At 69.8% G+C, this 26,339-nt stretch overlaps 2 protein-coding genes across 6 annotated transcripts in view; one reads left to right on the forward strand and one right to left on the reverse strand.

Moving 5' to 3' along the window:
• Positions 1-2,708: 2,708 nt before the first annotated feature.
• FAAP20 (FA core complex associated protein 20) lies at positions 2,709-7,353 on the forward strand. The gene is made up of 4 exons (XM_054583442.1): positions 2,709-2,781; positions 3,018-3,162; positions 3,254-3,543; positions 6,296-7,353. Exons 1-4 carry the CDS (start codon positions 2,720-2,722, stop codon positions 6,366-6,368), a joined length of 570 nt encoding a protein of 189 aa, XP_054439417.1. The 5' UTR covers positions 2,709-2,719; the 3' UTR covers positions 6,369-7,353.
• Positions 7,354-8,754: 1,401 nt separating this feature from the next.
• PRKCZ (protein kinase C zeta) overlaps positions 8,755-26,339 on the reverse strand; it is a 72,817-nt gene continuing 55,232 nt past the window's right edge. For 4 of the 5 annotated variants that reach the window (XM_054584077.1, XM_054584071.1, XM_054584084.1 and 1 more), the window contains 10 exons: positions 24,135-24,323; positions 22,744-22,841; positions 15,785-15,871; positions 14,376-14,511; positions 14,179-14,266; positions 13,115-13,234; positions 12,587-12,666; positions 12,156-12,245; positions 9,286-9,401; positions 8,755-9,171 (listed from right to left, as the gene is read on the reverse strand). In XM_054584077.1, coding sequence (XP_054440052.1) covers positions 9,084-9,171; positions 9,286-9,401; positions 12,156-12,245; positions 12,587-12,666; positions 13,115-13,234; positions 14,179-14,266; positions 14,376-14,511; positions 15,785-15,871; positions 22,744-22,841; positions 24,135-24,323 — 1,092 coding nt within the window. In that variant the 3' untranslated portion in view covers positions 8,755-9,083. The remainder of the gene's footprint in view (positions 9,172-9,285; positions 9,402-12,155; positions 12,246-12,586; positions 12,667-13,114; positions 13,235-14,178; positions 14,267-14,375; positions 14,512-15,784; positions 15,872-22,743; positions 22,842-24,134; positions 24,324-26,339) is intronic. The other variant, XM_054584079.1, reaches the window with a different exon arrangement.

Below are 26,339 nucleotides of genomic sequence, written 5' to 3' on the forward strand. Positions count from 1 at the left end.
AGAAGTGATCCCCCCAAAGTCAAAGAAGTGTGTGGGGAAGCAAAGCGGGGCCTGGACCACCCCACCCCCGCCAGCTCTGGACCAGGCCCTGCTGCGTGAGGCAAACCTGTCCCCCACTGGCCCCAGGAGCCAGGAGAGCACTCACACCTGTCCCCTCTCAGGGGAAGGTGCCAGGAGGGGCCCTGGCAGGCCGGCTGCACGCGCCATGCGCACCGGGTGCCTCGGAGGGGGCGCCGAGCTGGCTCTTCACCTGCCGCTGTACGCAGCCTGGGGCCTGACACTTCTGCCCCTCAAACTCTGCCTGGGGGGAGGGGCCCCTGCAAAGCGCTGAAGCCTTCTGGGTAAACATGGATTTTGTCTTGTACAAACTTGTTTCCGTGGTGCCAGCCCCGGGCCCGATCAGAAATTACTTTCCAGGAAAGCTCCGCCGTCGGTCCCAGCGGCAAACGTCTCAGAAAACAGGAGCCTGTTCACTAAGTTCAACGCTTCAAGCCCCCCCCCCCAGCCCCACCAGGGCCCCCGCAGCTCGCTGATGGCAGCGGGACAGCGGGGGTGAGGCGGGGCTGCAGGGCCCCCCTCCTGGAGGTCGCCGGGAGGCCTGGGGCGGGGGCGGCAGCTGTCGGAAAGCAGGGGCGGGGCTGGGGGACGGGGGCTTCCTGGCGCGCTCTGGCACCTGCTGCGCCCTGCTCAGGGTGGCCCAGCTCTACTCTGGGAGGAAAGGTTCCTCCCAGGCGGCAGGTCTGTGTGCTGACGGAGATGCCGGTCCCCGGCAGCCGGACGAAACCAGAGAGGAGCCCCGGTGACCTACACGCTGCTCTGGCCTGCCCTCCGCAAAGTGCCAGGCTCCCGGGGCCTCTGTCCCGCCTGCTGACACAGTCCGGGCCTGGGGCCGGAGTCCTCTCCCCGGTAGCCAAGGGAAACGAGGCCCTTTGGGGTGGCTAAGGCCAGAGGTCGGGTGGCCCCCTTCTGCGCCAAAGGCTTTATCCAGGCCCCTCCTGGGGCACCTGCCCTCCCACCAGGCCAGCGTCCTGGGTCTCTCTGAGGCCTCTCGTGTCTTTCGGGGTTTGGGCCATGGGGGGCGTCTATAGAGAAAGGGGCCCGGAGGGGCGGGAGTGGCCTGGAGGGGCTGGGACGCTGAGGACCCTGGCGCCCCGTTCCAGGCAGCGGCTCCTCCCTCAGCTGTGCCCACGGCTCCCCAGCATGGCCCGAGAGCCGGGCACACACTGGCCGTCGGAGGCCTGGTGCCACCCCCCCGGAAGGAAGGCCCCACGCTGGCTTGCAGAAGCGCGGCGACACTTCCAGGAGAGACTCTGAAGCCAGGGGCAGCCAGGACCTGGTCAGGGAACCCCAGGCACAGCTGTCTGGGCGTCCTCCGTCGGCTGGCACCTGCCGTGTGCCCGGGCTGGGAGCCCCCACACCTGGGCGCCGGCCAGGCACACGAGCCGCCTCAGGGGGCCGGGAGCCGCTGCTGCAGCAGCCGCGCTGGTTCTCGCATGGGGGTGGGGGCTGTCGTCCTGCGGGGACAGCCCTGGAGTGGGGGCCCTGGCCCTGGGGTCTGCAGCAGCGAGATCGGCCCCTGGCAGGGGCGGATGGGCGAGCACCCCGCCCCCGCCCTGCAGTGGGCTCAGGCAGCTGGGCGGCAGCCGGCCTGCGTCGCCTGCACTCAGAGACGGGGGTCCTGGGCTGGAGGTGCCCAGACTTGGGGCTTGGAGCGGGCGGGAATGTGACGTGGAGGGGGCTGAGGTAAGGAGGCCGGGCAGCGTCCCTTCAGAAGTAGGGTGCAGAGCAGAGCCCCCAAGCTGGGCTGGGGACAGCAGAAACGGCGGCGCCCCAGCGACATCTGCTTGTGTCCACCGAGAGCGGCTGCCTGACACCCGCCGCCTGCCCTCCACCACCGCCCGGTGGAGCCACCCCCGGGCCACCCCGGGGCTCGCCGGACAGTGCCCAGCAACAAGGTCCGGGGCCGCAGGGGGTGCCCGGGCCTCTGCTGCCACCCAGTGGCCGCTGGGAGCCGCGCGGGCGGGAATCGGGGAAGCCCCTCGCGGGCCCTGCACCTCCCGCGCCGCCCCGGCCCCGGCCCCGGGCTGGGCACCGGACTTTGTCGCCTCCTTTCTGTTTTCCTCTGTTGAGGAAACCGAGTTATGCCCTTTTGTAGGGACACGGTGACGGTCCTGGGAAGGAAGGCCAGCGGGGCCTGCCGAGCGGCGGCGGCGAGGCTCGGGCTGTGCCAGCCGGGCGTTGGGGCCGGCGCCGATGGGCGCTAAGTGGGGTGCCCGGGCCAGGGCCCGGCGGGACCTCCTCCGAGGCCTCTGCAGACCCCGGGCCGGCGGCGGCGGCGGCCGCGGCGGCAGGGCCCCCGCCCTGTCCGCTGGAAAATGGCTCCTCGGTGGAGGAGGAGGAAGGGATCCCGGCCTCGGTCCCCCAGGGACTCGAGTCAGGGCACCTTCTGCGCTGAGGGCCTCGCAACGCGGAGGCTCCCTCCGGGCCTGAGGGCCGGCCGTGGGGTCCCCGGGGGACAGGATGCCGCGCGCAGGGGTCAGCTGGGCTCCGGCTGCGGTCGGGGTCGGGGGCGGGGTCGGGGTCGGTGTGGGGGTGGGGGTCCTCGCGCGCGCCCGTGGGGTCCGGGCGGGGCCTGAGTCGGGGGCGGGGCCAATGCCCCCGGGGGCGGGGTCTCGGCCGCTGGTCGCTCACTTCCGCCGGACGCGCGGGCTCGGGGCGGATGGAGGCAGCGCGGAGACCCCGGCTTCGGCTAAGCCGTCGGAGGCCGCCCCCCATGGGCGGGTGAGGCCGGGACCTGGGGCGCGGGAGACGGCAGGGGAGGGCGGCGTGGTGCCCCCGGGCGAGCTGTGGCCGGCGCCCCTCCCCGCGCGCTTCCGGCTGGGCCCCGCCCCGCTGCCTTCCCCGTATTCCTCCTCCTCCGGTCCTGCCCCCCGCCCCCCCGCGGCAGGTGCCCCCTCCCCGGCGCCGACTGCTTCCCCGCGCGTCTTCCCCGGCTGATGTCCCCCCCACCGCCCCAGGCCCCCGAGCCCCCGTCCGGGGTCCCTTCAGGACGGCGACGGCGACGGCGAGCGCGCACGGCTGTGGGCTGAGCTGCTGCGCGCGGTGAGGGCGGACCTGGACGAGGACGGGGCGTCGCCGCCGCTGCCCGCTTTCCCGGGCCAGGTGGGTGGCCAGGCGCGCGCCGGGGCGGCGGGGGGTCTGGGGGCCTTCGGGCCCAGGCTCCGCTGACCCCGTCCGACCTCCCTTGTCCCAGGAGCCCAGGCGCGACCCCGAGCGCGTTGCGTCTCCTGAGCTCTTCACCGTGGGATCCGAGACCTTCTCCTGGACGCCCTTCCCTCCCGCCCCCAGGGGCGGGGAGGGCCTCGGCCGCTCCTACCGGGTGCTCCGCAGGGCCGGCGGGCGGCCAGGTTCCGCCGCCCGGTCCCCGCAAGGATGCGCCGCGCCCCAGCCTCGTGGGGTCCCCGGCGCCCCGGAGCAGCCGGCGGTAGACAGGCCGCAGACCCTGCAGAGCTGCCCCATGTGCCAGGCCGACTTCGCCCCCGGGTGAGTGCACCTGCCCCGGGTCGCTCCCCTTGCTGCCGCGCAGAGACGCTGCCAGTTGTGGAAGCCTGAGAGGAGCCTGAGCGCGGCTTTGGCCTTTCGGGGTCACTGCATGCATATGGAGTGGGCAGAGGTGGTGACCTCGGAGGTTAGCGGGAGGGCACAGGCCTGTGGGTTGGGGGTCCACCTGCTGGCTGGCCCACCGGCCCAGGGCCCCTGCAGGCGGCTTTCTGGCCACAGCCCACAGGCTCTACAGCAGGAGGTGGGCAAGCCGCCTCTGCCCTGGCCCAGTTGCTCTGATGCCGGGCCTGGGGGGCTGAGGCCACCTCCAGGGTCAGGGCCAGGCTGCGGGTCACCGGGAGGCCCCTGTTTAGTCCCACCAGGGCCTTCCCAGGGTGGGCTGGAGGTTTTCAAATTGAAGACTTGTGGCTACAAGACAGGTGTTTTTTCTATTTTTAAAAATCCAGCATATAACTGTACGCCTGGGCGCCACCAGCCAGGGACACAGATCGGGGCTCACGGGGCCGGGATGGCGGGGAGGACCCTGGGGGGCCTTGGTGCCGGTGCGGTGAACGCTCGGCAGGCTTTGGACCCGGACCTGCCCCACGGCTCCCGGGCCAGCAGCCGTGTGCGCTCGTGAGCCTGTCCAGGGGTTGCAGGAGCAGCAGCGCCGGAGCGGGGCGGGCGTGGGTTCCGGATCAGCAGCCAGCGACCCAGACGCGCAGAACAAAACCTGCACAGGCAGCTCTGCAGACACGGCGTCTCGTTCAGAGACGAGGCCCTGTCGACAGGCAGGGTCGCGGCTATCAGGCCGACGGTGCTGGTGGCGCCTGCCCAGCGGGCGCCGGCTGGTGTGGGGAGGCGGCGGCCGTCCACAGGGGGTCTGCGTGCCGGTGAGGCCCCCGCTGGCCCAGGCCCCGCTGGTCGGGAGCATCCGCAGGGCACTCCCAGACTCGGTGTCTCCCTGCTCCGGCCTCGTGTCCAGACCGGTGCGTCTGGTCGCCATGAGCCGCCGTACAGACTCGCGGGCCCCCTGAGCGCCGCAGAGTGAAGTTCTGGCTCACGGCCGTCAGAGGCCCGGGGCAGCAGGCGCGCTCGAGAGGCTGCGGGGCCACTCCTCTCCTCGGCAGCTGCCCTTCCTGGGGGCCTTTGTGTTTGGACCCGTCTGAAAAAAGATGGACGAGAGGGAGGAGAGGTCCCGTCGGGGCCAGGCTGCCGCGTGTCTGGAAGGTTTCTAGCTCGTCCTGTCGTCGGACTGTAAAGGAGGGCGAGCGAGCTGGGACCGGCACACCCCCCGAGGCTGCAGCTGCCCCTGGGGAGACCGCAGGAGCCCCGTCTGGGGAACCAGGCCCCCACGCTGCCGCGAGGGGAGGCCCTGGGCCCAGGAGACAGGCGGGCGCAGGAGAGTCGGGTGGCGCTTGGACACGGGAGCTGCCTGTCAGAACTGGTCCCAGGCAAACGCCGGGAGTGCCTTGGAGCTGTGCCCGCCCCCCACCCCCCACCCCCGGCCGAGCGAGGCACCTGGCCCAGTGGGACCAGCTCGTCCGGTTTCCTTTGCACCTCAGTGTTTTCTGGGCTGCTCAGAAGATCTCTGTTCTTTGATACGAGGGACCTGACAAGCCGTGTGTAAAGTGCCGCCCCTTTAGGGTCCCCTCGCTGCCGAATTCAGGTATTTTGTGAGCTTCTGATGCCCGTGAGTCACTTGGGCAGGCGGGCAGGCGGTTCCCATGGCCCAGTTGGCGGCAGAACCCACGTTGTGGGTCTCCCCACGTGGGGACCTGAGCCGCTTGAGGTCCCTCGGGCTGCGGGCCCTGGGGCTCTGGCCCTGTTCTCGCTCACGAGCCGCTGGTGCAGCTGCCTGAGTGCCCCCCTGCCCCCCTGGCTGTGCCGGCTGTTTATGCCCGGGCACTGGGCGTCAGAGGCAGCTCACAGGCATCGTGACGCACGCCAAGGACGGGCCGTGCCAGGGCCGAGTCCTGCCGCTGCGGGGAGGTCTGAGGCATCCCGGGCTGCCCCGCCAAGGGACCCTGCCTGGAAGCCTCTGGACATGGCAGCCCAAGCTAGGCCTCGGAGGCAGCCGTGGGGGCGCTGGCTCGGAGGACAGGCTGCGTGGCCCCAGCCGCAGCCTGGGCCCGGAGAGCGGCAGGCACTGGCTGCGGAAGAGGTGCTGTGGGGGCCCCGTGTTGGCTCCCTGGTGGCGCTGGGCCCGCTCTTGGCAGTGAAGAGGCTCGTTGGTTCAGGTCAACGGCTCCAGCTCCAGGGATGGGCCTCTCCGTTCTGGCCAGTTGGTCATCGTGGCCCTGGAAGCGCCTTGTCTGGGAGGTCCCTGTGGACAGGGAGGGCGTCTGCTGGACTCCTGGCGTCTCCCCGCCACGCCGTGGGGGCGGCTTGCGGGGGAAGCTGTCGCAGACTGGTGCTCGGGCTCGGCTTTGAGCTGTACCCAGGAGCCCGACATTGTGGAGCCGAATGGGCCCAGGCCCCGGGGGCTCGCTCGGACCAGGGTGTTCCAGGCTGTGGGCCCAGGAGCCTGAGAGCACGTGCCCGCTTGGCCTCCCGGTGTCCCTGTCAGGCACATGCAGAGCCTCTGGCCCGAGAGCGGGCCCCGGGGGCCTCCTGTTGGTGCGGCGGCTCCTCCCAGACCTGCGCTCGTTTCTGCCCGGCCCCGGAGGCCATCGGCGGGGCTTCTCCGGCCAGGAGCCCTTCTGTGTGGTGGCGTGTCCCTCCTGTGAGTGACCGTCTCCCCTCTTCCTCACAGGCTGACCCAGCTAGACATCGACAGCCACCTCGCACAGTGCCTGGCGGGCAGCGCGGACGATGTGGTGTGGTGAGCGGCCTGCGGCGGCCGTGTCCGGACCACAGCCCTGCACGCCATGCGTGCGGGTGTCGAAGCCGCCGGCCTGCTCGTGCCGTAGCCAGTCTGCTGGGGCCGCGGCCTCGGCTCGGCAGTGACCTGCTGCTGTCGGCACGGCGACTGACCCCGCGCAGACGGACTCGGGCCGGCGTGCGGACACCCGCAGCAGCTGGACCGGGCCCCGCACCCAGGTGGTCGCCGCGTCCCAGGACCTGGGTGTGCGCGTCCCTCCTGCAGCTGCCACTGCCGCCAGCCCCAGAGGGAAGGAAGACCGGCCGGCGAGTCGGGGCCGCTTCCCCGCGACCAGAACCTAAGGACGGACACCGCCCAGCGCCGTCCGGGGGCAGGGGGCCGGGCTGGCTCCCCGGGTCTGCCCGGTTCGGGAAGAGCCGGGCTCCGTGCCCGCTTAGGCCTGACGCCCTCCTCCCTGCCGCCCCCACGGCGGCCGCGGAGCACCGGCGGCAGGCGGGCGTCCAATGCGAAGCTGTGGGTGAACTTGCAGGCGTCTGTTTCATCTCAACGGTGGCCCCACGTCAGCCGTGAAAACGCGGGGCGGGAACTTGAATGCGAGTTCCTACAGGAAAGACGCCAGCCTGAAAAGGCCGCGTCCTGTGCGACCGGCACCGCGAGATTCCGGGGAAGACCAAACCGTGGCGCCAGTGGAAGGGTTGGCAGCGGGGACAGGTGGAGCCGATGCTCGGGCACAGAGACGCCTGTGTCATCTGTCATGGCCGACACATGTCATCGGACACCTTGTCCAGGCCCCTGGGGCGGGCACCACGACGATGTAACCCGGGGTTGCTGGGTGAAGGTGGCGTGCCCGTGGTGACATGCACACCGGCTTTGGGGACGTGGACAGTGGGGTCCGCTGGGCCTGGCTGGGAACACACCGGAAATCCCTGTGGCTGCCCCTCAATTTTGCTGTGAATATGAAACCGCTCTGTCAATAAAATGCTTTTTAAAAATGGCTTCAAAAACCTCTGTTCCCTGAAACGCCCCTGCTTAGAGAATGCAGCCGTGAGCGTTGCCACGAAGGCCTTTCACCGCGGGGCTGGCGCAGAGCTGCCCCGGCCGGGCCGGTGAGCGCCTCATCGCGGAGGGGCCCCCGGCGACGCTGCTGGGGACGAGCTGCCGGCAGACGTCACGCCGCCGATTGCAAACTCGGGCCAACTCATCCTCCGCCTTGTCCGCTCACCAAGACCAACGGCTCCGTGCAGAGCTGCCGTCACCCACCGTGAGCGCAGCGTCACGCACACGCTCTGCACACGCGCAGCAGACCTCCCGCCAGGGCGCAGGGCGCTCCTCCCTGCCCGGGTGGCATCACATCAGGCCCTGCTGCTGCCGGACACCCTGCTGGCGGCTCTCAGACGCCCGTGCTCCCTGGTCCGGGGGCAGCTCTTCCCGGTGGCACCTGGGCCCGGATGACAGGTGTCTCTCTGCTCTGTCCCCGGGGGCGGGGGGCAGGGACGACGAGGACAGGGCCGGAGAGCCGGGCGTGGGGGGGGCGCGCACCCCACGGCAATGGCTTCCTTCCTTTCGCTGTTCTCATCGTAACCTGCCCCCACCGCAAGCCACAGGGGAGGGGACAGGCCCTGCACGCCTCGGAGGCTCAGGACGTGGCTGCCGGGCAGGGGGGCGGCCGGGGCCCGTGTCTGCGGAGCCCTCACCGGGCTCACGCCCCAGCGAACGGGTCAGGGACCTGAAGGCTCAGGTGCTTGACCTCCTAGGAGTCCTTCATTTTGGTGTTTGGAGCTGTCCCCTTTCCCTAAGGGGGTGGCCCAGCGACACGCGCCCCTCTCGGGCTGTCACCAGCAGGCGGTGTCAGGGACGCACAGCGTCTGTGGGCGCTGTGGGCGTGGCTCTGCTGTTCAGCCCGGGCCCACCGCGCACACATCTTACGTTTTTCTAATTCTGAGCGCCGCCGTGGCCGACGGAAACTCCCCCAGACCGGCTCCCGGAGACAAGACAGGCAGGCGTGCTTGCTGTTTTCAGACATGTATTTTGAGCAAATGGAGTTTTCAATTTTTTCTTTTTCTTTTCTGATCTCCTGGTGCTTTGCTGAGCGACGTGTGAGAATCTCTACCCCAATTTTCCGCATCCGCGGCCAGTGCACTGGCGGGGACGCGGTGCCGTTCGAGGGGGGCGGGGGGCGTCGGACTCCACGGCCGCATCCACGCTCAGTATGGAAACACGTGTTAAATATTAACAACAGGAACTTACCAGGATTTAGAAAACGTCCCGCGTCTGTACAGACTCTTCATCGCAGGCACTTAGACTCCCGTCCCCAGCCCACCTGCGCACGCGCCGCGCTCCTCAGCCGCAGCGCCAGCGGCGCCGCAGAAAAAAGCCAGCACGGGCGCGTCTACACCATCGGCACGTTTTATTCCCAGGACATTACAGGTAAGTCTCCCGGTGGAGCGGGTCAGTTCTGTGTCTGTGGAAAGTGTGCACCTTCGGAATCGTGGGACCGTGTCTCCCTCGGACGTGGCCGCCGTGGGGCCTCCGCGACGCAGGCACAAGGAGCAGAGTCCTCCGGCACGAAGCTGCCTTGTGGGCGGCCGGGAGGCTGTCCTGTCCCGAGGCGCCCGGCCGTCCGGGCGTGGCCCCAGCGGCAGCGGCGCCCCCGCCGGCACGCGTGCGCTGTGGGGAAGGAGGGCGGGCGTGCACAGGCGTGGCCGTGGCGCGGGCTGCCTCACACGGCCTCCTCGGTGGACAGCAGCAGCGGGTTGATGTACTCGAACCCCGCGAACTCCGACTGGTCGATCCTCTTCAGGGCGTCCCTGCGGCACAGGCAGGCGGCACGGGCAGGCGGCGCGGCTCCAGGGCTGCCCTCCTGCCCCCCCGCCCCCTCAGGACAGGCGTCCAGCGCCGCCCCTGCCTCGCCCGGGGCTTACTCGTCATCAGGGGTCAGCTGCACGGGCTCGCTGGTGAACTGCGTGTCGAAGTTGTCCAGGCCGTAGTCATCGGTGATCTGCGGCTGGAAGGGCGGCAGCGCCTGCTTCTTCTCCAGCTGGGGGCACGCGAGAGGGCACGTCAGCGCCGAGCGTCCCCTCGGCTGGCTCACGGCCGCCGCCAGAAGGCGCCTGGCAGTCCCAGTGCCTGAGACATGAGGGCCCCGGGCGTGGCCGTGGCTGCGAAGGCGGAGCCCACAGACTCCCGCCCACAGGGGAGCAGATCAAGGCCGCCCGTGCTGTGGTTGACGGCGGCCCAGCTGACTCCCAGGCCACCGTAGCTCTCGCATCCCTGTCTGCACGCCAGGGCCCTGAGCGGTCAGGACCACCGTGCCGCCGCGGAGGCACCCGGGAACTGTGGGGCCGGTCAAGTGTGAACGCAGGCTCTGCTGATGAGCCAGGGGAAGCACGTGAGGGCGGCCCAGGAGCTGAGGGTCCCCTCACGAGGCTGCATGGGCTCAGGTGCGGCCAGTGTGGCAGCCAGGCCCCCAGCGGTGACCACAGCCAGGCCCCGGGCAGAGATGTGTCCATCTTCTGTCACCACGGGGACAGGAAGGGGAGCGCTGAGAAGAGGGGCCGTCCCTGTGTGTGCGCACATGAGCATGTGCACACGCGTGTGAGCGTGAGCATCCTGAGACCCGGCGGCGACGGGCCGCAGCCGGGCAGCCTCGTGGGCCGTGAGGCGTTGCCTGCACTTGTTCCTGTTTCCCCGTCAGACCCACGCTCTCTCGTCAGTGTGAAGTATTTTCTAATAAAAATGGGAAAAGGCAGCGAGTCTGAAACCACTCCGCCTGCCTCGGGTCTCGGCTGCTTTGCAGAGACGTCAGCAGCGACAGGACGGGCCAGGAAGCAGCGCGGCTGGGCGCACATGGAGGCTGTGTGACCCCCCCCAAAGTGCCCCGCGTGCCCAGGCCGCCGCCTCCTTCCTCAGCCAAAGCAGTGGCCGGGCCTACCCGCCCGGCCGGGGCCCTCGGGACGGCTCCCGCGGAGAAGGGTGCTGGGGGGGGGCGGCCTGTCGCCCGAGGGCATGGCTGCGGCCGCTGGCCGCGCTCCCAAGGCCCCGTGGAGCTGGGGGCGCCGGGTGGGTGCAACCACACCCGGCTGTGCAGTGCGGTTGGGGCCAAGGAGCCAGGAAGGCCCGCACGCCTGCCACCGCTGCGCAAGCACTACCGCCCGTGAACGTGATGAGACCTGCTGGCTGCCAGGCGAAGTCGTAAAACTTAAACAAAAACAAAAAAGAAAACCCAGGAAAATCCCGAGGCCGATGGAAGGACACCAGGCCTGCGAGGCGCAGGGACGCCGAGGACGACCGCGGAGGCCCGGCACCCACGAGGGGCCCACGGCGCGTCTGCCCGGGGCTCTGCCGGGCCCACCGCGTCCTCTGTGCTCGCTGGGGAAGCACGGCACCTCCCGCACAGAGCCAGGCCCTGTACCAGACGGCCCCGCTCGGACGCGCGGCCGCCCGGAGCCCCGTGGCCGGGGCGCAGCCCCCAGACCAGACAGCGGCAGCTGCACAGGCAGGGCCGGCGGGCGGCGGCCGGGGCTACTCCGAGACCCTCAGATCCAGGAGGACGTGAGGGCCGAGGGGCCCCCGCCTGCACGCCCCCCTGGGTCCTCCTTCGCCACACGTTTCCCCGGCCGCGCGGCAGACCTCAGCCTGGGGACGGCGGCCGCCACCCCTCAGGGGCCAGGCCGCGTGGCTCAGGCACAGCACCGCTCACAGCCAGGCTGCCGCCCGCGCCCGCAAAAGCACTTAGACGGGGACGAGGGGCACGGCCCACACCCCCCGTGTGGTGGGGTGACAGGGGACAGCCTGTCAGCAAGGACCCAGTGGCCAGGCGTGACCGGGTGCCACCTCCGGAGGACACGGCGCGGCGGGCCGCTGGGGCCCTCCCTGGCTCTCCCCGGACGCGCGGCCCGGCCGGCGCTGCGCGCAGCGGGGCCTCACCCGGCAGGGCCGCGGTCACAGGCCAGCGCGGGCGCCAGGCTGAGGACGGGCCGGTGCTGTGCCCGAGCCGCACGGGCAGGGCCAGGAACCAGCCAGGTCCTGTCTCCCTGCCTTGCGCTCACGGGACAGTTACGTGGACGTTCCAAGTCAGCTTCTTACCACGTGCCGGTGCTCTGAGCGCCGCCAGAGTCACCCCCAGCTGTGGGGCCGCGAGTTCTGCCACGAAGCCGCCCAGCCAGGCCTGACGGCCACCGGGAGTGGGCGGCGCCTGTCCCCACACTTCCCTTGCCGAGCCAGGGTCCCAGGAACCCCGGCCCCACCACGCAGATGACAGTCCTGGGCACGGGGAGCCGCAGCGACGGGGGCAGGGGGCCGGCTTTCCCCGCTGCCGGCTCAAACCCAAGCTCCACGTCTACTTGATTAGCTAGATAATCTTTTCTCCAAAACAGCACGTTTTAAAGGTTTTGTTTCACTGACCCTGCGACTGTATATACGTTTTCAAACAAATTGTGTTCCGTTCTCCTTTTGGACCAGGAAGCACAGCACTAAACTGAACTGGCCCGCACACCTCGCCTCGACCGGGAGAATGCCAGGTTTTGGAAAACCAGTCAACAGGAAACCAAAGGAACCGCCCTTCCCTGGGCGATTCCACACAGAATCATGACTGGGGGTGCAGGGCGGGGCTCCCCACGGGACCCAGTGATCTCAGGGTCACCAAGAAGTGCCATCCCCAGGGACTGAGCTGGTCCCGTCCCCCTGTTCGGTCCCGTGCGAGCTTCCACACCTCCGACCGGGGCAGCACCCCCCACCCCCCTCGCACCCCGCGGTCGCCGTCGGGGAGGGGCTCGGGTGCAGGGAGGGTTACCAGGTCCCAGTCTATGCTGCGGAAGAACGCGTGGCTCTTGATGTCGGAAAATCCCGTCTGTGGCCGGCAGCCAAGCCTCTCTTTGGGGTCCTGGGGGCCGGAGTTGAAATAAGGACACGTCGGCTGGTGCAGAGAGGCCCCTCCTCAGCCTGCGCTGGCCCCAGGGAGCCCGGTGCCGGGGTCGGACCCGCCCTCGCGCCTCCCACTCCCGCTTCGTGTCCCTCTTTGGTGTCCCTTCTCGTCACTGTTTTGTCGAGTGTAAGAAGTGACGACTCACGGGGCAAGCTGGACCGGGAAGGAGCTTCCCACCGCACCCAAGGGTTCCGGGGGGGCCCTGGGAAACGGCTGCGGGCGGCGGTCCAGCCTCAGCCCCTCACGGAGCCGCAGCCCAGGGCGCCACCCACAGACGGGACCGGCAGCTGCGACCATACCTTGTTCAAAAATCCTTTCAAGACGTGGGAGGCTTTGACCGAGAGGAAGCGGGGGATGCGGATGGGCTTCTCCAGGATCACTGCAACGGTGGGGGCCGTCAGACACCGCCTCCTTCCTGCGCCCCGGGGCTGCAGTGCCCAGTGGTGAGGGGGCCGCGGTGCCCAGTGGTGAGGGGGCCGCAGGGCCCAGGCAGAGCGGCAGCCCGGGGTCCCATGGGGACCACCAGCACCCGCGCACATGGCACCGCTGCACGTGGCCGCCAGAGGGCGCCGCCAGGACACCCGAGGTCCTGGAGGCCTGGGCGGGGCTCCCCAATGGCCACGCCCTCACGGAGCCGCCCGCCCTGCCAGCCCTCCAGGGCGCACCTGGCCGGGGCAGCGGGGAGTCTGTGCTGAATCAGGGCGGGTTCTTCCCGGGGACAGGAAAGAGCGGTGTCCCCGGCCCACGGCTGGCCCGACCCAGTCTGCAGGGCACGAGTGGCCCCAGGGGCAGGGACCGGCCCGAGACCCTCCCAGCCACACCGTCACCTTGGAACAGGTAGTCCTCGGTGTTCATGTCGGGGTTGTCGGTGATGATGTCGAAGGGGGAGCGCCCGGCCATCATCTCAAACATGAGGACGCCCAGCGCCCACCAGTCCACGCTGAACCCTGGGGGGTGCAGGCACGTCACCCCGGGGCTGACGTCCGGCCCGTCGCTGGGTGTGCGACGCGTCCCACCCTCCCCTGCACTGGCCTCCCTCTGCCCGCTGTCCCGGGGGCGGGCGAAGGTCTCGCCTGACGCCTTCAAGGCTGTTGCGCATCGAGGACACGAACCTTCGAGCCAGCTCTGCACTGGTTACCGGTTGTCACTGGGCCCTTTACTTCTGCGTGTGGCACCTGAGGCCACACAGACAGGTAAGGCCGAGCCCGTCTGTGGGACAACTGTCCTCCCTCGCTTCTGGCTCGAGGACTCCCTTCCTCTCAGACGTTCTCCTACACTTTTTCCTACATTCATTGTTTTGGCTTCACGTTCAACACGGCTGGTCTGTCGGGGATGCGTCTCAGCGAATGGGGGTCCTGCCCGCGGACGGCCCGCTGTCCCCGACGTCCCCTCGCTCCCTGTGGTCCCGTGACTGTGGTCTGCCCTCCGCTGGCCCCCGGTGCCCTGAGTATCTCATGGGGAAGGTCCTGCCCACCCTGCCTACCCCTCGCTTTAATGAAAGGAAATGCTTAGAAGCCCCTGACGCCGCGTTTCACTGCGACGCCAGCACACGCAGGCCCATGCGAGGGCGGAGGGGCGAGGGCGGAGGGGCGAGGGCGGAGGGGCGAGGGCGGAGGGGCGCGCGCAGCCGGCCCGCAGGGCGGCACTGCCCCCTCAGGACGCGAGTCGGCCTCTGCCCCAGGCGCTCCTTCCCAGCCCCGAGGCCGCCTTGACAGGAGGGGCCCCGTCCCACGTTCTCGAGCGGGGACAGCGGGGACAGCGGGGGCTGCACAGCCTGAGGAAGGTGGCTCCGGCGTGGCCCGGCCAGGGAGTCCCGCCCCCGCCTGCTCTGCCCCGTGACCCCAGCGGCCCCGGGGCCGGCCCCGCCTGCCGCTGCGCGCGCCGCGCTCACCATACTCCTCCCCACGCAGGATTTCCGGGGCGATGTAATTCGGGGTCCCGCAGAAAGTGCTCGTGGTGTCACCGGGGCCCAGGCCTTCCTGTGGGGACAGAGCCGGTTACCGGGCGTGAGCACAGCCCTGCTGCGGCCGGGCGCCTCAGGGCGGCGGGCGGGCCCGGGCGGCGGGGGACTGGGTGGGGGCCGCTCGCCTTGCACATGCCGTAGTCCGTCAGCTTGATGTGGCCATCGGCGTCGAGGAGGACGTTGTCCAGCTTCAGGTCCCGGTAGATGATCCCCCTCTCGTGCAGGAAGTTGAGCGCGACGCAGATCTCAGCGGCGTAGAACCTGGAGGGCGACCCCGCGTCAGCGTGCCCAGCAGGGGCCCGGCTTGGGGGCCGCTGGCCGGCTCCCCGCCACACGGCCGTGCCGCCCACCGGCGGGAGCGCGCGGCCCGCGGGACCCGGGGAGACTCGCAGCATCCTGGTTGTCGGGGAAACGCCGATCCAAGCCACGGTGAGAGACCGGCCATGGTCACTCACGCACACCCCCCAGACCCAAACCACAAGTGTGATGAGGACACAGAGACACTGGGATCCTGGACGCCGTTGGTGGGAATGTAAACTGGCGCAGCTGCCGTGGAAGACAACGTGGCACTTCCTCAAAACACAGCAGAACTACCCCACGACCCCGCAGCCCCCGGCTGGGCGCGCACTCGAGGACTCGAGAGCCAGGGCTTGAACAGACGCTGGCCCCCGCGTGCGCAGCGGCCCCGTGTCCGTGGAGGACGGACACACGCGGGGTCCGTCCACACAGGGGAGCGTTACGCAGCCCTAAAAAAGGAAGGGAGCTGTGCCGCGCAGAGAACATCCTGCTGAGTGACATGAGCCAGTCACAGGAGGACAGGGACCGTGCCGCTCCACTCACAGGAGGTCCCCGGAGGGATCAGACCCGCGGGGTCGGAGAGCAGACGGCGGTGGGGGGGCTGGGGGAGGGGCGGGGGGAGTGTTTGATCGGGACAGAGGTCCCGATCAGGAAGGTGGAAAGTTCTGGAGAGGATGGCGGTGGCGGCTGCCTGACAGCGTGGCTGTGCCTGACCCCGCGCTGTGCCCTTCACAGTGGCCAACGTGGCGAATTTTACACGCCGTGCGTTTCACAATTAGAAAAAGGAAAAGGGAGTGATTGAATAACTGCCTTTTCCCAAAAGGACCTCAGGCGACTGAAAACTGCACAGAAGTTTTTTTAGTGGGGAAACGAGGGAAGTGAAAATGGTGGAAAACAGGAAAGAGCCAGGCGCGCACGCCCACGCCCGAGGCACCGGCGCTCGGAGCTCCTTTCCTCCCCCACCTTTCAGCGAGAGCCTGTCCCCCACGTGTGGAAGAGCAGCAGCAGAGCCGCCGCAGCGCCATTCCACGAGACGCCGGCTCTCCCGGCGAGGCCAGAGCTCGCTCACGGGGCCTCCCAGGTTCACGACCCCGAGCGGCGCTGGAACGCGCCGCTCGCAGGAGGCAGCAGGGTGCCCGTCTGCCCGAGCCTCACCCCCTGAGCGCGGCTCCCTGCGGACCCCCCCAGGCCCCGCCCCGCGCCCTCCCCGCCGACCCCCGCCCGTGCCCACGCCCACCTGGCGTGCTCCTCTGGAAGCTTCCGCTGTCTCTGCATGTGGAACATGAGGTCCCCGCCATTGACGTACTCTATGACCAGGAACAACCTGGCGGGAGAGAGGGCGCGATGGGGGCCGGGACCTGCCCACAGGAAGGAGCCCTGCCCGGGCCCGCCTGGGAGCCCCGCCGCTGGTGACAGCCGGTTCCCGGCTGGTGGCCTGTCTTTCACTGCCATGCCAACCCCCCTGCGTGGCCAAAGAGGTGACCCGGGCGCCCTGACCCGCGCCCAGCTCAGCAGGGCAAGCCACGGGTCTGAGCAGACCCGGAGGGGGCAGAGCCCTGCGCCGGCCACCGAGGCCCCACCCCGGGGACGCGTGAGGCTGCCACTGCCCCATCCGGACCCCGACGTGGACCCCGGGGCCCCGAGCCTCCCCCACCCACTCACGCCGTCCGGCAGGGTCTGCTCTGCACGCGCTCTGCCTCCTCAGCGCCGGGAAGGCCAGGCCGCGGCAGCCGCACGAGGCCCAGAGGCCCAGATGGCGACAGGCACCGGCTCCGCACGTGAGGACACTCGAGGCGCACAGGCCAGGCGATGGGGTGATGGGGTGAGGAGGCCCCGAGAACCCCCCCTCCGCCGCTGAGTCTGGAGGGACCCCAGGGACGGGAGCGGGCGGAGGAGCGAAGGGGGCAGGCACCCTTTCGCCTGGCGCGGGGCGTGCAGGATGGAGCTGGGCCGCGGGGCGCGGGGCGTGGGCCCAGGGGCCAGCGCTGACCCGGCCACAGAGAGGCTGGGCAGCGGCGAGGGGCTGCCGTGCCCCGGGACGTAAAGAACCGTGGCCTGTCGATGTCACCAGATGCGCCCAGGGCCCTGTGCGTCCCCAGGCAATTCAGCACGTGGCTTCTTTCCAGATGAGCTTTCTCGCATTTAATCAGATTCCATTTTCAAAATTAAATTCACACACAATTTTCCAGAAATGCCCCGCTGGGGGCAGCTCTCAGGTTTGTAGGTCGCCGGCTGTGCCGGGGGAGTCGGGGAGGGACGGCCCCGGTGCGCGGGCGCCCCCAGGCTCTCGGTCCGTTCCCCGAGTCTCGGCCGCTTTGGGCCTCGCTCTGGCCCCGCCTCCAGAGGACACGCAGGGCGAGGCTCCGGTGGCCGCGACCTGGCCACGGGCCTGTCGGCACACGTCCCCGTGGCCCGGCCGCCTTCACGCCGCAAGCGAGAGGCTGAACGCGCACGCCTGGCCGCCCACAGGAGCGCCCGTCCCCGGGAGGGGCCGCAAGGACAGTCAGCAGCCATGTGGCCTTGGCATCGCACGCTGTTCTAAGCACAATTGTGTTTAAACCTGTTACCCTGGGGAAGGACCCAAGACCTAAAAGTCCAGTTTTTTTCAAAAAAGCATACGCCCAAACTCTTGGGTGACTTCAAACTCTTGGGTGACGGACGTCTTTTGGTCGCCACGGGGCCTGTCCCTGCGGAGCCGCTCCCCTCAGCCCGGCCCCTGAGGGAGGCCTCGCCCCAACACGGAGCACCCGCGGGGCTGGCGTCTACACGGGCGAGGCCACTTCCGGGGAAAACGAACGACTGGCTCTGGGAAAACCCCACACCGCAGTGCCCGCCCCACAGCCCAGGCGGGGGAGGCGTGGACGGGAGGGCGGGTTGGGAGGGGCCCTGCGGCAGAGGGTGGGGGGGGGTCCGGTAACTCCCCCGGGCCACGCGGTTTCCAGCCAGGAAGAGCCAACGTCACACCCACGTGGATCCCACGTCCACTCGTGTCCCCACCCCACGGGTGGCCGCCCCCGATGCTGCCCAGGGATGGCGGGCAGCGGACGAGACGGGTCGACCTCGGAGAGACGCTCAAGGGGTAGGACAGCAAGACAAGCTCCCAGGCTCCCAGACGCAGGACGAGGGTGAGGATGGCCAGGAAGGGGCCTCGTCGGCGTGAGGGCACGAATCAGAAGCGGGACAAGCAACGGCACAGCCGCGGTCACGGCCCGAGTCCTGGCTCGGCGAGCGGGAGCCCCGGGAAGGCGTCGCAGAGGCGGGGGGCCGACCGGCGGGGCCAGGAGCAGCTTCGGCTGCCCCGAAACTTGGACCGGGCGGGCAGCGCAGACCAGCCTCCGACAACGACCTTCACAGAAACTGGGGGGCAGAGGGCGCCTCCAACACCCCAGCCCCGCAGCCTCCAGGGCACCTGCCAACGCGATTGAGAAAGTTCCAGAGACTAAGATGAGGGAGGTTTAAGATTCCAGTAAAGACGGCATATGTCGGGTGGAGGTGGAGGAGAATATACGGGGGGCGGGGGGCGGTGAAAGGTAATAGGAAAATACGCAGTAAGAAAACTACTTAAAAAAAAGATCGCACAAGAAAGGGACACCACAGGTGGATCAAACATCGGTATCCACGAAGAGACCCTGACCGGACGCGGGCGCCCAGACAGAAACGCCGCACTCAGACCCGCGTGCCCCCGTGCCCCCGCCCCCCAGCGGCCGAGGGCAGCTCCGCGGCAGGAGGGCTCCGGACAGCCACCTCCCTCCCAGGACGACCGGTGAGACAGCGCGCGGCCCCTGCTGTAAGACAAGCGACCGCCCTCGGCCCTCACGGCCCACGCCCGGCCGGCCTGTGCCTCCGCCCAGCGGGGGGCGGCAGCCTCCAGGCGGCATCTCTCAGGCCCTGGGGGGCCCTGGGGGACGCGCGGGTCCCCGCACCAGGAGGGGCTGGCGCCGCCCTGGCCTGCAGCCGGGCACAGGCCCCTCTCTGCTGGACAGACGCCGTGCGACGGCCGCAGGCGGAGGCCCTGGTCTCTGCGCCCCTTGCTCTCCCAACGGCCCTGCAGCCCCTGCGGCAGCAAACGCCGGAGCCGGCCACGCCCCGTCCGCCTCTGTCTGTCTGAAACAGGCGGGCGTCCGGCCCAGCTCTGCCGAGGCCCAGCGGCCGGCGTGACGCTCGCGGCGCACGCGCTGGAAGGTTCCCGCGGGAACCGCTCTGCCCGCCACGCACACTGTCGCCCCAGGCGAGGCCACGTCCCTGGACAGGGACACCAGCGACCCCGGGCCCCCTGGGAGGAGGGGCGACGGGATGAGACGTCAGCTGTGCACACCCGGAAACCCGAGAAATCTCCCCGAAAATTACCGCAGAGAGGACGCCCGAGCGACGGGCACAAACGGGCAGCAGCGTGTCACTGGCTGTGATGGGAGCAGAGAGCTCGCCAACCACAGGAACGCGAGGGGCCGGCGCTCGGGGCGGGCATTAGGCACAGAGGCGAAAACACTGCGGGGCAGCGACCGGCTCCCCCAAAGGGGGCGCCCGGCGGCGGCAGGGCTGGGCGGGGGGAAGCGGCCGGCGCTGGGGGAGAGGGTGGGGGGTGCGCCTGATGTCACGGGAGCATCCGCCTTCGCCTGAGAACTCTAAACGCTACGTTCCGAAGAAAACCCAGTTTCTTTCTCTTTCTGGAGTGAGGCAGTTTGATTCCGAAGTCTGTACAGGAAAATAAGCAGTTAAAACTGGATCAAAAGAGAAAACCACGAAGCTCCGGAGCAATGGGCAGGCGGGTGGGTGCCGTTGTGTGGCGGGGGTGGGGGGCGCGGGGGGGCGGCGGGGGCGCGCACCACGGCCACGCCCTCCTGTGCACTTTGCTGCGCGACGTGCGTCATTTCAAAAGGAAGCTGTTATTTTACATGGTCGCTGATGGTACTTATTTTCAATTTTTTTCTTCCCCCTGATATCATTCAACAGTTGGGAAAAGCACAGCTTCCGGTCTGGGCCTGACGGAGGAGCCCGGACGCCTGCCCCAGCAAGGCCCTGTCCTGGGCGGGGCGTCCGCGCGGCACCACGGCCTCGTGTCTACTGGTCGGCCCAGGTCGCCACGTCCTTGGGTGGCCCTTCCGTCCCCAACAGCATGCCCCCGACCCGGCCTGGCCCAGCAGGCAGCCACCCCGGCCCAGGGAGCAACAACAGACCGCGTCCCCTCGTGTTGCGTGTGGTCCCCAACAGCAGGAGGGCGCAGCCCCCAGGCTCTGGGAACCGGGGCCGCGTCCCCAGGGTCCCTCGCTGGCCAGGGCTTCATGATTCCCACGGCCGCCAGTCTACTGCCTCGATGCAGAAAGAAAACCACCCCTGAAACCTCTCCAGCGCCCTGGCCCAGCTGCCACGGCCCCCAGGGAAGGACCGTGTCTCTGTGACATCCTCGCGGACAAGTGGGTGCCCGCCTCGGGGCCCTGCGCTGAACCCGGGGGGCTAGGGCCGCGTTTTACCCATTCTGGGCGACCTGGGGGAAGAGCAAGTGAACTCAGGGCCTGTGAGCTGTCACTGTGTCTCAGGGGAACAAAGGCTGAGCCACGCCCGCGCTGCCGTGTGTCACTCAACGCCCGCTCTCCCTGGGCTTTCGGCGGTGACTGTCACAGACTCCCTGCCTTCGGGAGATGCGGTGACGTGTGTTCCCAAGGAGGGCGGCACCCGCCTGTCAGGGTCCTGGGTGACGGTGGCCGGGTTCACGGCCCCTTCGCCCGGTCGCCGCCCCGCAGCCGTGACCTGTCCCGACAGCAGCCCCTCCTGTCACCAGGGTTTGCAGAGGGTCCCGCCGCGCACTCAGCGGGCTCGCCTGCTTCCCTCCTCCTCAGTCGTGCCCCCCTCCCCGCCGGGGCCATTGCTGTCGCCTCTGCGGCGCCGTCGCGCCCCCATGGGCACGGGCCACGGGGCTCTGCCACGGGCACCCGCCACGCGGGAACGCGCCCCTCGTCCGGAGCGACGGCGGCCGGCAGCGCCGCTTAGCGCCGCCTCACCGTGCCTCGGGGGGCCTGTCACCGCCGATCTGCGATGATGCCGACGTGACTCACGTGGCCCCGCAGAGCCGTCGGGTGCAGGGTCGGGTAGGGGCTGAGAACAGCGATTCCCGCCACACGCCTGTGTCGTTCCCGGGAGCGGCCGGAAGCGCAGGGGTGTGCGGGCGGGGGTTTCCTGTCACACCGGTGTTTAGTTGGCATTAAATCAACACACCGGTGGGTCCTGCTTTCTGCACACGTGGGGTGACACCAGGGCCGACCGACACCCTGGGACTCCACGTCACCCTGGGCAGGGGACACAGTGCTCGGGAAGGGCACCCCTGGATTGGGGGAAAGGAAGGGCCTAGTTCTCCCCTTCCAGAGACCCCGTGCAGCCGCCGGGCTGGCGGGAGCTGCGCTGCCGGTGGACAGATTTCTGCCGGGAGCCGCAGGGGCTCATAGGTTTTGAACTCCGCTCCGAGTGGGTGGTAACGTCTTTACTAGCCCATTAACTAGCAAGTCAGCGAAACCCGGCGGGCACTCACGTCGCACTCGTACGCAGGACACGAGGCTGCACCGTAAGCGAGTCACCCGCGGACGCCAGGCCGGCCCACACGCTGTCACCGGCTGTCACCAGGACACCAGCCGGGGAGGGGCTCGCGCCCGCGCGGCACAGAGACCAGGACGGCCAGAGACACACCCTGTCCTGGCTCGCCGACGGCTGGCGGCCGCCAGGAGGTCGCTGCCCGAGAAACCACAGGCGCACGCGTGCTATTCCTGGGCGGGGCCCACGGCGGCTGCTGAAGGCTGGAAATGAGTCCCCAGGCATCAGCGTGAGAAAACGGTGCAGGAAGCAGGGGCCCCACAGCGACGGCTCATGGACGAGGTTTTCGGAGCGTGACTCCTGGCGCCTGGGACCGTGGGAGCCAGAGGTGTCTGCTCGGGCGAGGGCTGCGAGCGTGAACCACCTGCTCCCTTACCTCCCTAAAACCCAGCACAAACCAGAGCATGTGCCTTCCGGGGGCCCCGTGAGGGGGTGCGGGGCGGGGCGGCCTGTGCTCCCCGGGAGGATCCGGCGTCCTGGGGATGGCGGTCAGGGCGGAACCGAGGCCTGAGACAGCGTGCCGAGGGGGCGCAGGAAGACTGTGCCTTCCCAGCGAGCTCCGGAGCGGAGACGGGGCGAGCAGAGGACAGGGCCATCCCGCCAGGCAGCGCAGCCGGTCAGACGGCGCTGGGACCGGGGGCGGAGTCCGGGCCAATCCCGGACGCAATGGCAAGAGTAGCTGGAAGCTCTGTGGAGCCGGGGGCAGACCCTTGGACCTGCGTTCTCAGAGCCTGTCTCAGTGCCGACATGTGGTGGCTGGCGGACCAGGGGCCGGGCAGGGTTCAGGCAGGGGGGCAGGGGGGCAGGGGGGCAGGGGGGCAGGGGGGCAGGGGGACCTGAGACACTCGGGAGGTTGAGCACGAGACCCAGGGAGGGGGCAGAGCACGCCAGGCGCTTCGGACACGCGGGTGGCGGCCAGCCGGAACTGGGCGGGGAGCAGGCGGCAGGACAGGGTGAGCTGGGGGCGGGGGCGAGGGGTGTGTGAGCTGCTGGTGTGACGCACGGCCGGGCGCCCAGGCCGCAAAAGGCCCGCTCCCCTGGCCGGCCCTCAGCAGGCAGGGTCCTGCGCAGAGCCAGAACTGCCCAGAAGAACCTCAGCCCCGAGCCCAGCGACGGCCGAGCCCTGTGCATCCCGTGAACCCTCGGGGGCCCCGCCCCCAAACACGGCCGCCAGCTTTTCAAACAGACAGACTGGCTGATTCAACCCCACTGGCCCAAAATCCTAAACACAGTGTGTGTTAAATGTTAAATACCCTGGACCAGTGGCTTCCGAGCCTTCTCCAAGCAGCCGAGTTCCGCCCTGAGGGAAGCCTGTAGGGGAAGCCGTCCGCGTTCACCCTCCAGCCCAGGCCGCTGACCGCTCACGGGGTCGCCCCCGGACCCGGCCTGATGCCCGCAGTCCTACGACGCTTTCCATAAATACTTTGTACATGGAATTACGTAATTCGGGTTTGGAGGCATGAAATTCACCTCACGTGGCGCCAACCAGTGAGCAGCGCAGAGCTGGCGGGGCGAACCAAAGCCCCCCACACCTGCCACTCGGGGGCCTGTGGTGCACGCCCACCGGCCTCCACGCAGCTGGAGACGCCGCGCGGCCCCCGGGGCCCCGCCCCTCACCTGCTGGTCGTCTGGAAGCAGGAGTGCAGGCCGACCAGGAAGGGGTTGCTGGACGCCTGCTCGAACACGTGCTTCTCCGTCTGCACCCAGTCGATGTCCTGCAACGGAACCCGGCGCGTCACCGAGGCTCCCGAGCGGCCCTCACCTCCGGGGCAGGAAGGTCGGCGGGCGGACGCCTCCCCGCCGCCGCCGCCCGCCCTCCTCATCGGCTCCACGGTCACGTGACTGTCGCCACCGCCGCCACTAGCATCGTCACCGTCACCCTCCCTCACCGTCACCAGCGGCGTGGGGGCCTCTGGGCACTCGCACACAGCCCTGGGCGGCTGGCCTCGCCCCTGCTTGAGCCCCGAGGAACCCGAGGACGTGGGCGAGCCCACGAGCGCCCCCGGCCCCGCCCCTCCCTCCGGGCGGCCCCCACTCCGCACGGGGACCTGGGGCCCGGCCGGCGGCCAGCGGGGACGCAGAGGGGGCGGCTGCCGCGGAAGGCGGGCGGGCGGGCAGGCGGGCGGCTCCCGGAGCGTTCGCCGTGGAGCTGCCTGCCGACCCCGTGGGGCGCCCCTGCCCGAAAAGACGCCCCAGGACTGAAGGAGGGACTCAGATGCCATCACACGTACGTCCGCAGCGGCTCTGCTCACGGTGCTCGGCCGAACGGCGGAACCCGCCCGAAAGCCCACCCCCAAGGGCCGCGCGAGCTAGAGGGAGGCCTGGCCCCGAGCCGGGCTGCGGCCGGACACCGGCTGCCCCGCAGGGGAGCTGTGGACACGATGCTCCGCAAAGGCCCGGCCACACAAGGCCCCGCCGTGGGCGACTGTGTGACTGTGTGACTGTGTGACTGTGGGTGTGGGTGGGTGTGTACGCGTGGGGCGGGGGTGTGTACGCGTGGGGCGGGGGTGCGTCCGGAACAGGCAGATCCTCCGGGACAGAGAGCAGATCAGGGGCCGCCGGGGCCGCCGGGGCCGCCGGGGCGGGGGAGGGCGGGGGAGGGCGGGGAGGGACACTAACAGGGACGGGGGCTCCTTCTGGGGGCGGACATGCCTGACAGCAGCCCCACGCAGGAAATGTGCACAATGCCACTGCCGTGTGCGCCTCAGAGCGGTGACAGCGGCACGTTCTGTGTGTTTGGCCTCAAGGGACAGCAGGAAACCCCGGGGAAGCCGGAATGGAGGCCGCGGGGGGGAGGGGGCCAGGAGGGGGCCAGGGGGGAGCCCCGGGGCTCCCGCCCCGCCCTGCCTGCGGCCCCGCCCCTGCCCCACCCGCGGCCCCGCCCTGACGCTCGGCCCCGCCCCTGCCCCACCCCCGCGGCCCCGCCCCCGCCGGCCCCGCCCCGCCCCACCCGGCCCCGCCCCGCGGCCCCGCCCCGCGGCCCCGCCCTGCCCCGCCCCGCGGCCCACCTCGTCGTCGTGCACCAGCTCCTTCTTCACCACCTTCATGGCGTAGATCTGGTCATTCTTCTTGAGCCGCACCAAGAGGACCTTGGCGTAGCTCCCACGCCCAATGACCCTGATGAGGTCGAAGTCCTGCAGCCCCAGCCCCTGAGAAATTTTGATTCCGTCCATCCCGTCGATGACTGGCTTGAGGTCCTGGGCGGGGGGGACACAGAGGGGAGCGGGGAACGTCCGGACTCAGAGACGAGACGCGCCAGGCGCCGCCGCCAGCCTCGGCGAAGACCCCGCACGCCCCGGACCGCGGGCCCCATCCGCTGGCAGGTTGGGGCTCCGCGTCCTAAAGGTGCGCCCCCCACCCCAGGAAGTCAAGCCCAGAAGGAAGGACCGCGCAGCTTTTTTTTAAAAAAAGATTTTATTTGTTTTTAGGAAGGGGGAAGGGAGGGGGGAAGGGGGGAAACGTCGACGTAAGAGCAACGGCACCCCGTCGCCCTCTCTGCGCCCCCAGCGGGCGCCGGCCCACGGCCCGGCCGCGCCCTCACGGGAATCGGCCTGGTGCCCTGTCGGCCTGCAGGACGATGCCCGACCCGCTGAGCCGCGGCGGCCAGGGCAGGGCTGTGCCGCTTTCGGCGGAAGGAGCTGGAAACCCGAAAGCTATCTATCCCCACAGCCCGTGGCCGCTGTGAGGGACCCGGAGGCCGGGACAGCCTCACGCCCACGGCTGAAGAGGCGACTCAGGCTCCCGCGCCCCGGCCAGCACTAGCTCCCGGCGGACAGAGCGCGCATCGCTGGACAGACGCGAGGGCAACCGGACTCAGAACGGAACTCGCTTCCTCCCTGCGAATTATTTCTGGCAAGGACGCTGGGGGCGGGCGAGGGCGGTGACTGAGGGGCCCTGACTCACTGCAGACTTCATCACCGGGCAGAAACGCAAGAAGGGGCACCTGTCGAGCGCCCGGGGAAAGCTGTGGCCGCGGAGGGGCGGCCGCCTGTGGTCTCGGGGACAGAGGGCGAACACCAGCTGTGTGACTGGCGTCCTTGCTCACGGGCACAGTGTGGGTGTGCCTGTGTCACCCGGAGCTTCCGCACACGGAGGTCGCCCTGAACGCTCGGCTGGAGCTGGGGAAGGGCTGGAAGGGGCAGCAAGGTCCGCTGCCCAGAGAGACCACCCTGGGCCACCGCGTGACAAAGAGAACCCTGTACTTAGTCCTCTCCCGGGCCAGACAGAGCCGCTGAAACCCCCAGAATTTCCTAAGCGCCAGAAGGTGTCTTTTGTTATGCTAATAAGGCGACTTTTGAAAAGCCCCAGAATCACCGAAGATGGGGGCCGGTTGCCAGGGAGACGAACCACACGCTTGGAGTTGGCGCTCCAGCCCCACCCCCGACCTCCAGGGAGCAGCAGGGGCTGCAGAGCAAGCTCCCTCTGGGGCAGATCCTGCCCGAGCACAGAAGCCCCCCCACAGCCCCCGGGGCACGGCCGGGAGGCGACCCGGGGAGGGCGCGCCTCCCCGGCCCCCGGCCCCCCTGACCCGGCCCTTTCCTACCAGGCCCGTCACCCGGCCAGTGCGCCGTCTCCGAGCCCCTGAGCCGCCCCGGGAGGGCAGCCCGCTGGCCAGGGCACAGGGGGCAGGCTGGGCTCGTGGTGACCCGGGAGTGGGGCCGCCCCAGGACGGAGCCCCTCCCGCGGGGCCTGGCGCTGTCTCCAGGGGACGGGTGAGCCGGCGATGAGCCGGCGATGAGACGGCGGGACACCCGCCAGCGTCTGCCGAGAATGGGGCCCTGCCGGGTGCTGGACGGCGCGCGGGGAGGAAAACGGGGGACACAAAGCCTGACAGAATCAACGGCCGGACGGAGAGTCCAGCTCAAAACCAGCCTGGACCCGCTCTGCCCTTGGGAGACAGGGTGCGGGGACACCGCGCCCACAGCAGAGGGTGGGCCCCGAGCGAGGGTGGGCCCCGAGCGAGGCTGGGCCGGGATGCGGCGGCAGCCTGGCAGCCGGCACCCAGGCCTGGGCGCCCCGGACAGCCCGGCTCCACTGCACCCGCACCCGTGCGCAGAGACGGGGCCCCCGTCCGTGGAGAGGTGCCCGTGGACACCGGGGTCTCGTGGCCCCGCAAGGGGAATGCCTGCGACAGGCTGCAGGGACGGTCCCAGAACGCCCGGGCACGCGGCCCCGGGGCCGAGAGCGCCGGCTTCGCGGGGGATTCGGTGAGC

Source organism: Pteronotus mesoamericanus, unplaced genomic scaffold (genome assembly GCF_021234165.1).
Source record: "Pteronotus mesoamericanus isolate MK-2021 breed Mesoamerican mustached bat unplaced genomic scaffold, CSHL_Meso_final contig_1193, whole genome shotgun sequence".
Classification (NCBI taxonomy): Eukaryota; Metazoa; Chordata; class Mammalia; order Chiroptera; family Mormoopidae; genus Pteronotus; species Pteronotus mesoamericanus.

Coding starts and splice junctions, on each gene's coding strand:
- FAAP20 (XM_054583442.1), top strand. CDS start 2,720: ATGGAGGCAGCGCGGAGACCCCGGCTTCGGCTAAGCCGTCGGAGGCCG. Junction 2,782..3,017: donor AGGCCGCCCCCCATGGGCGG/GTGAGGCCGGGA, acceptor CCACCGCCCCAG/GCCCCCGAGCCCCCGTCCGG. Junction 3,163..3,253: donor TGCCCGCTTTCCCGGGCCAG/GTGGGTGGCCAG, acceptor CCCTTGTCCCAG/GAGCCCAGGCGCGACCCCGA.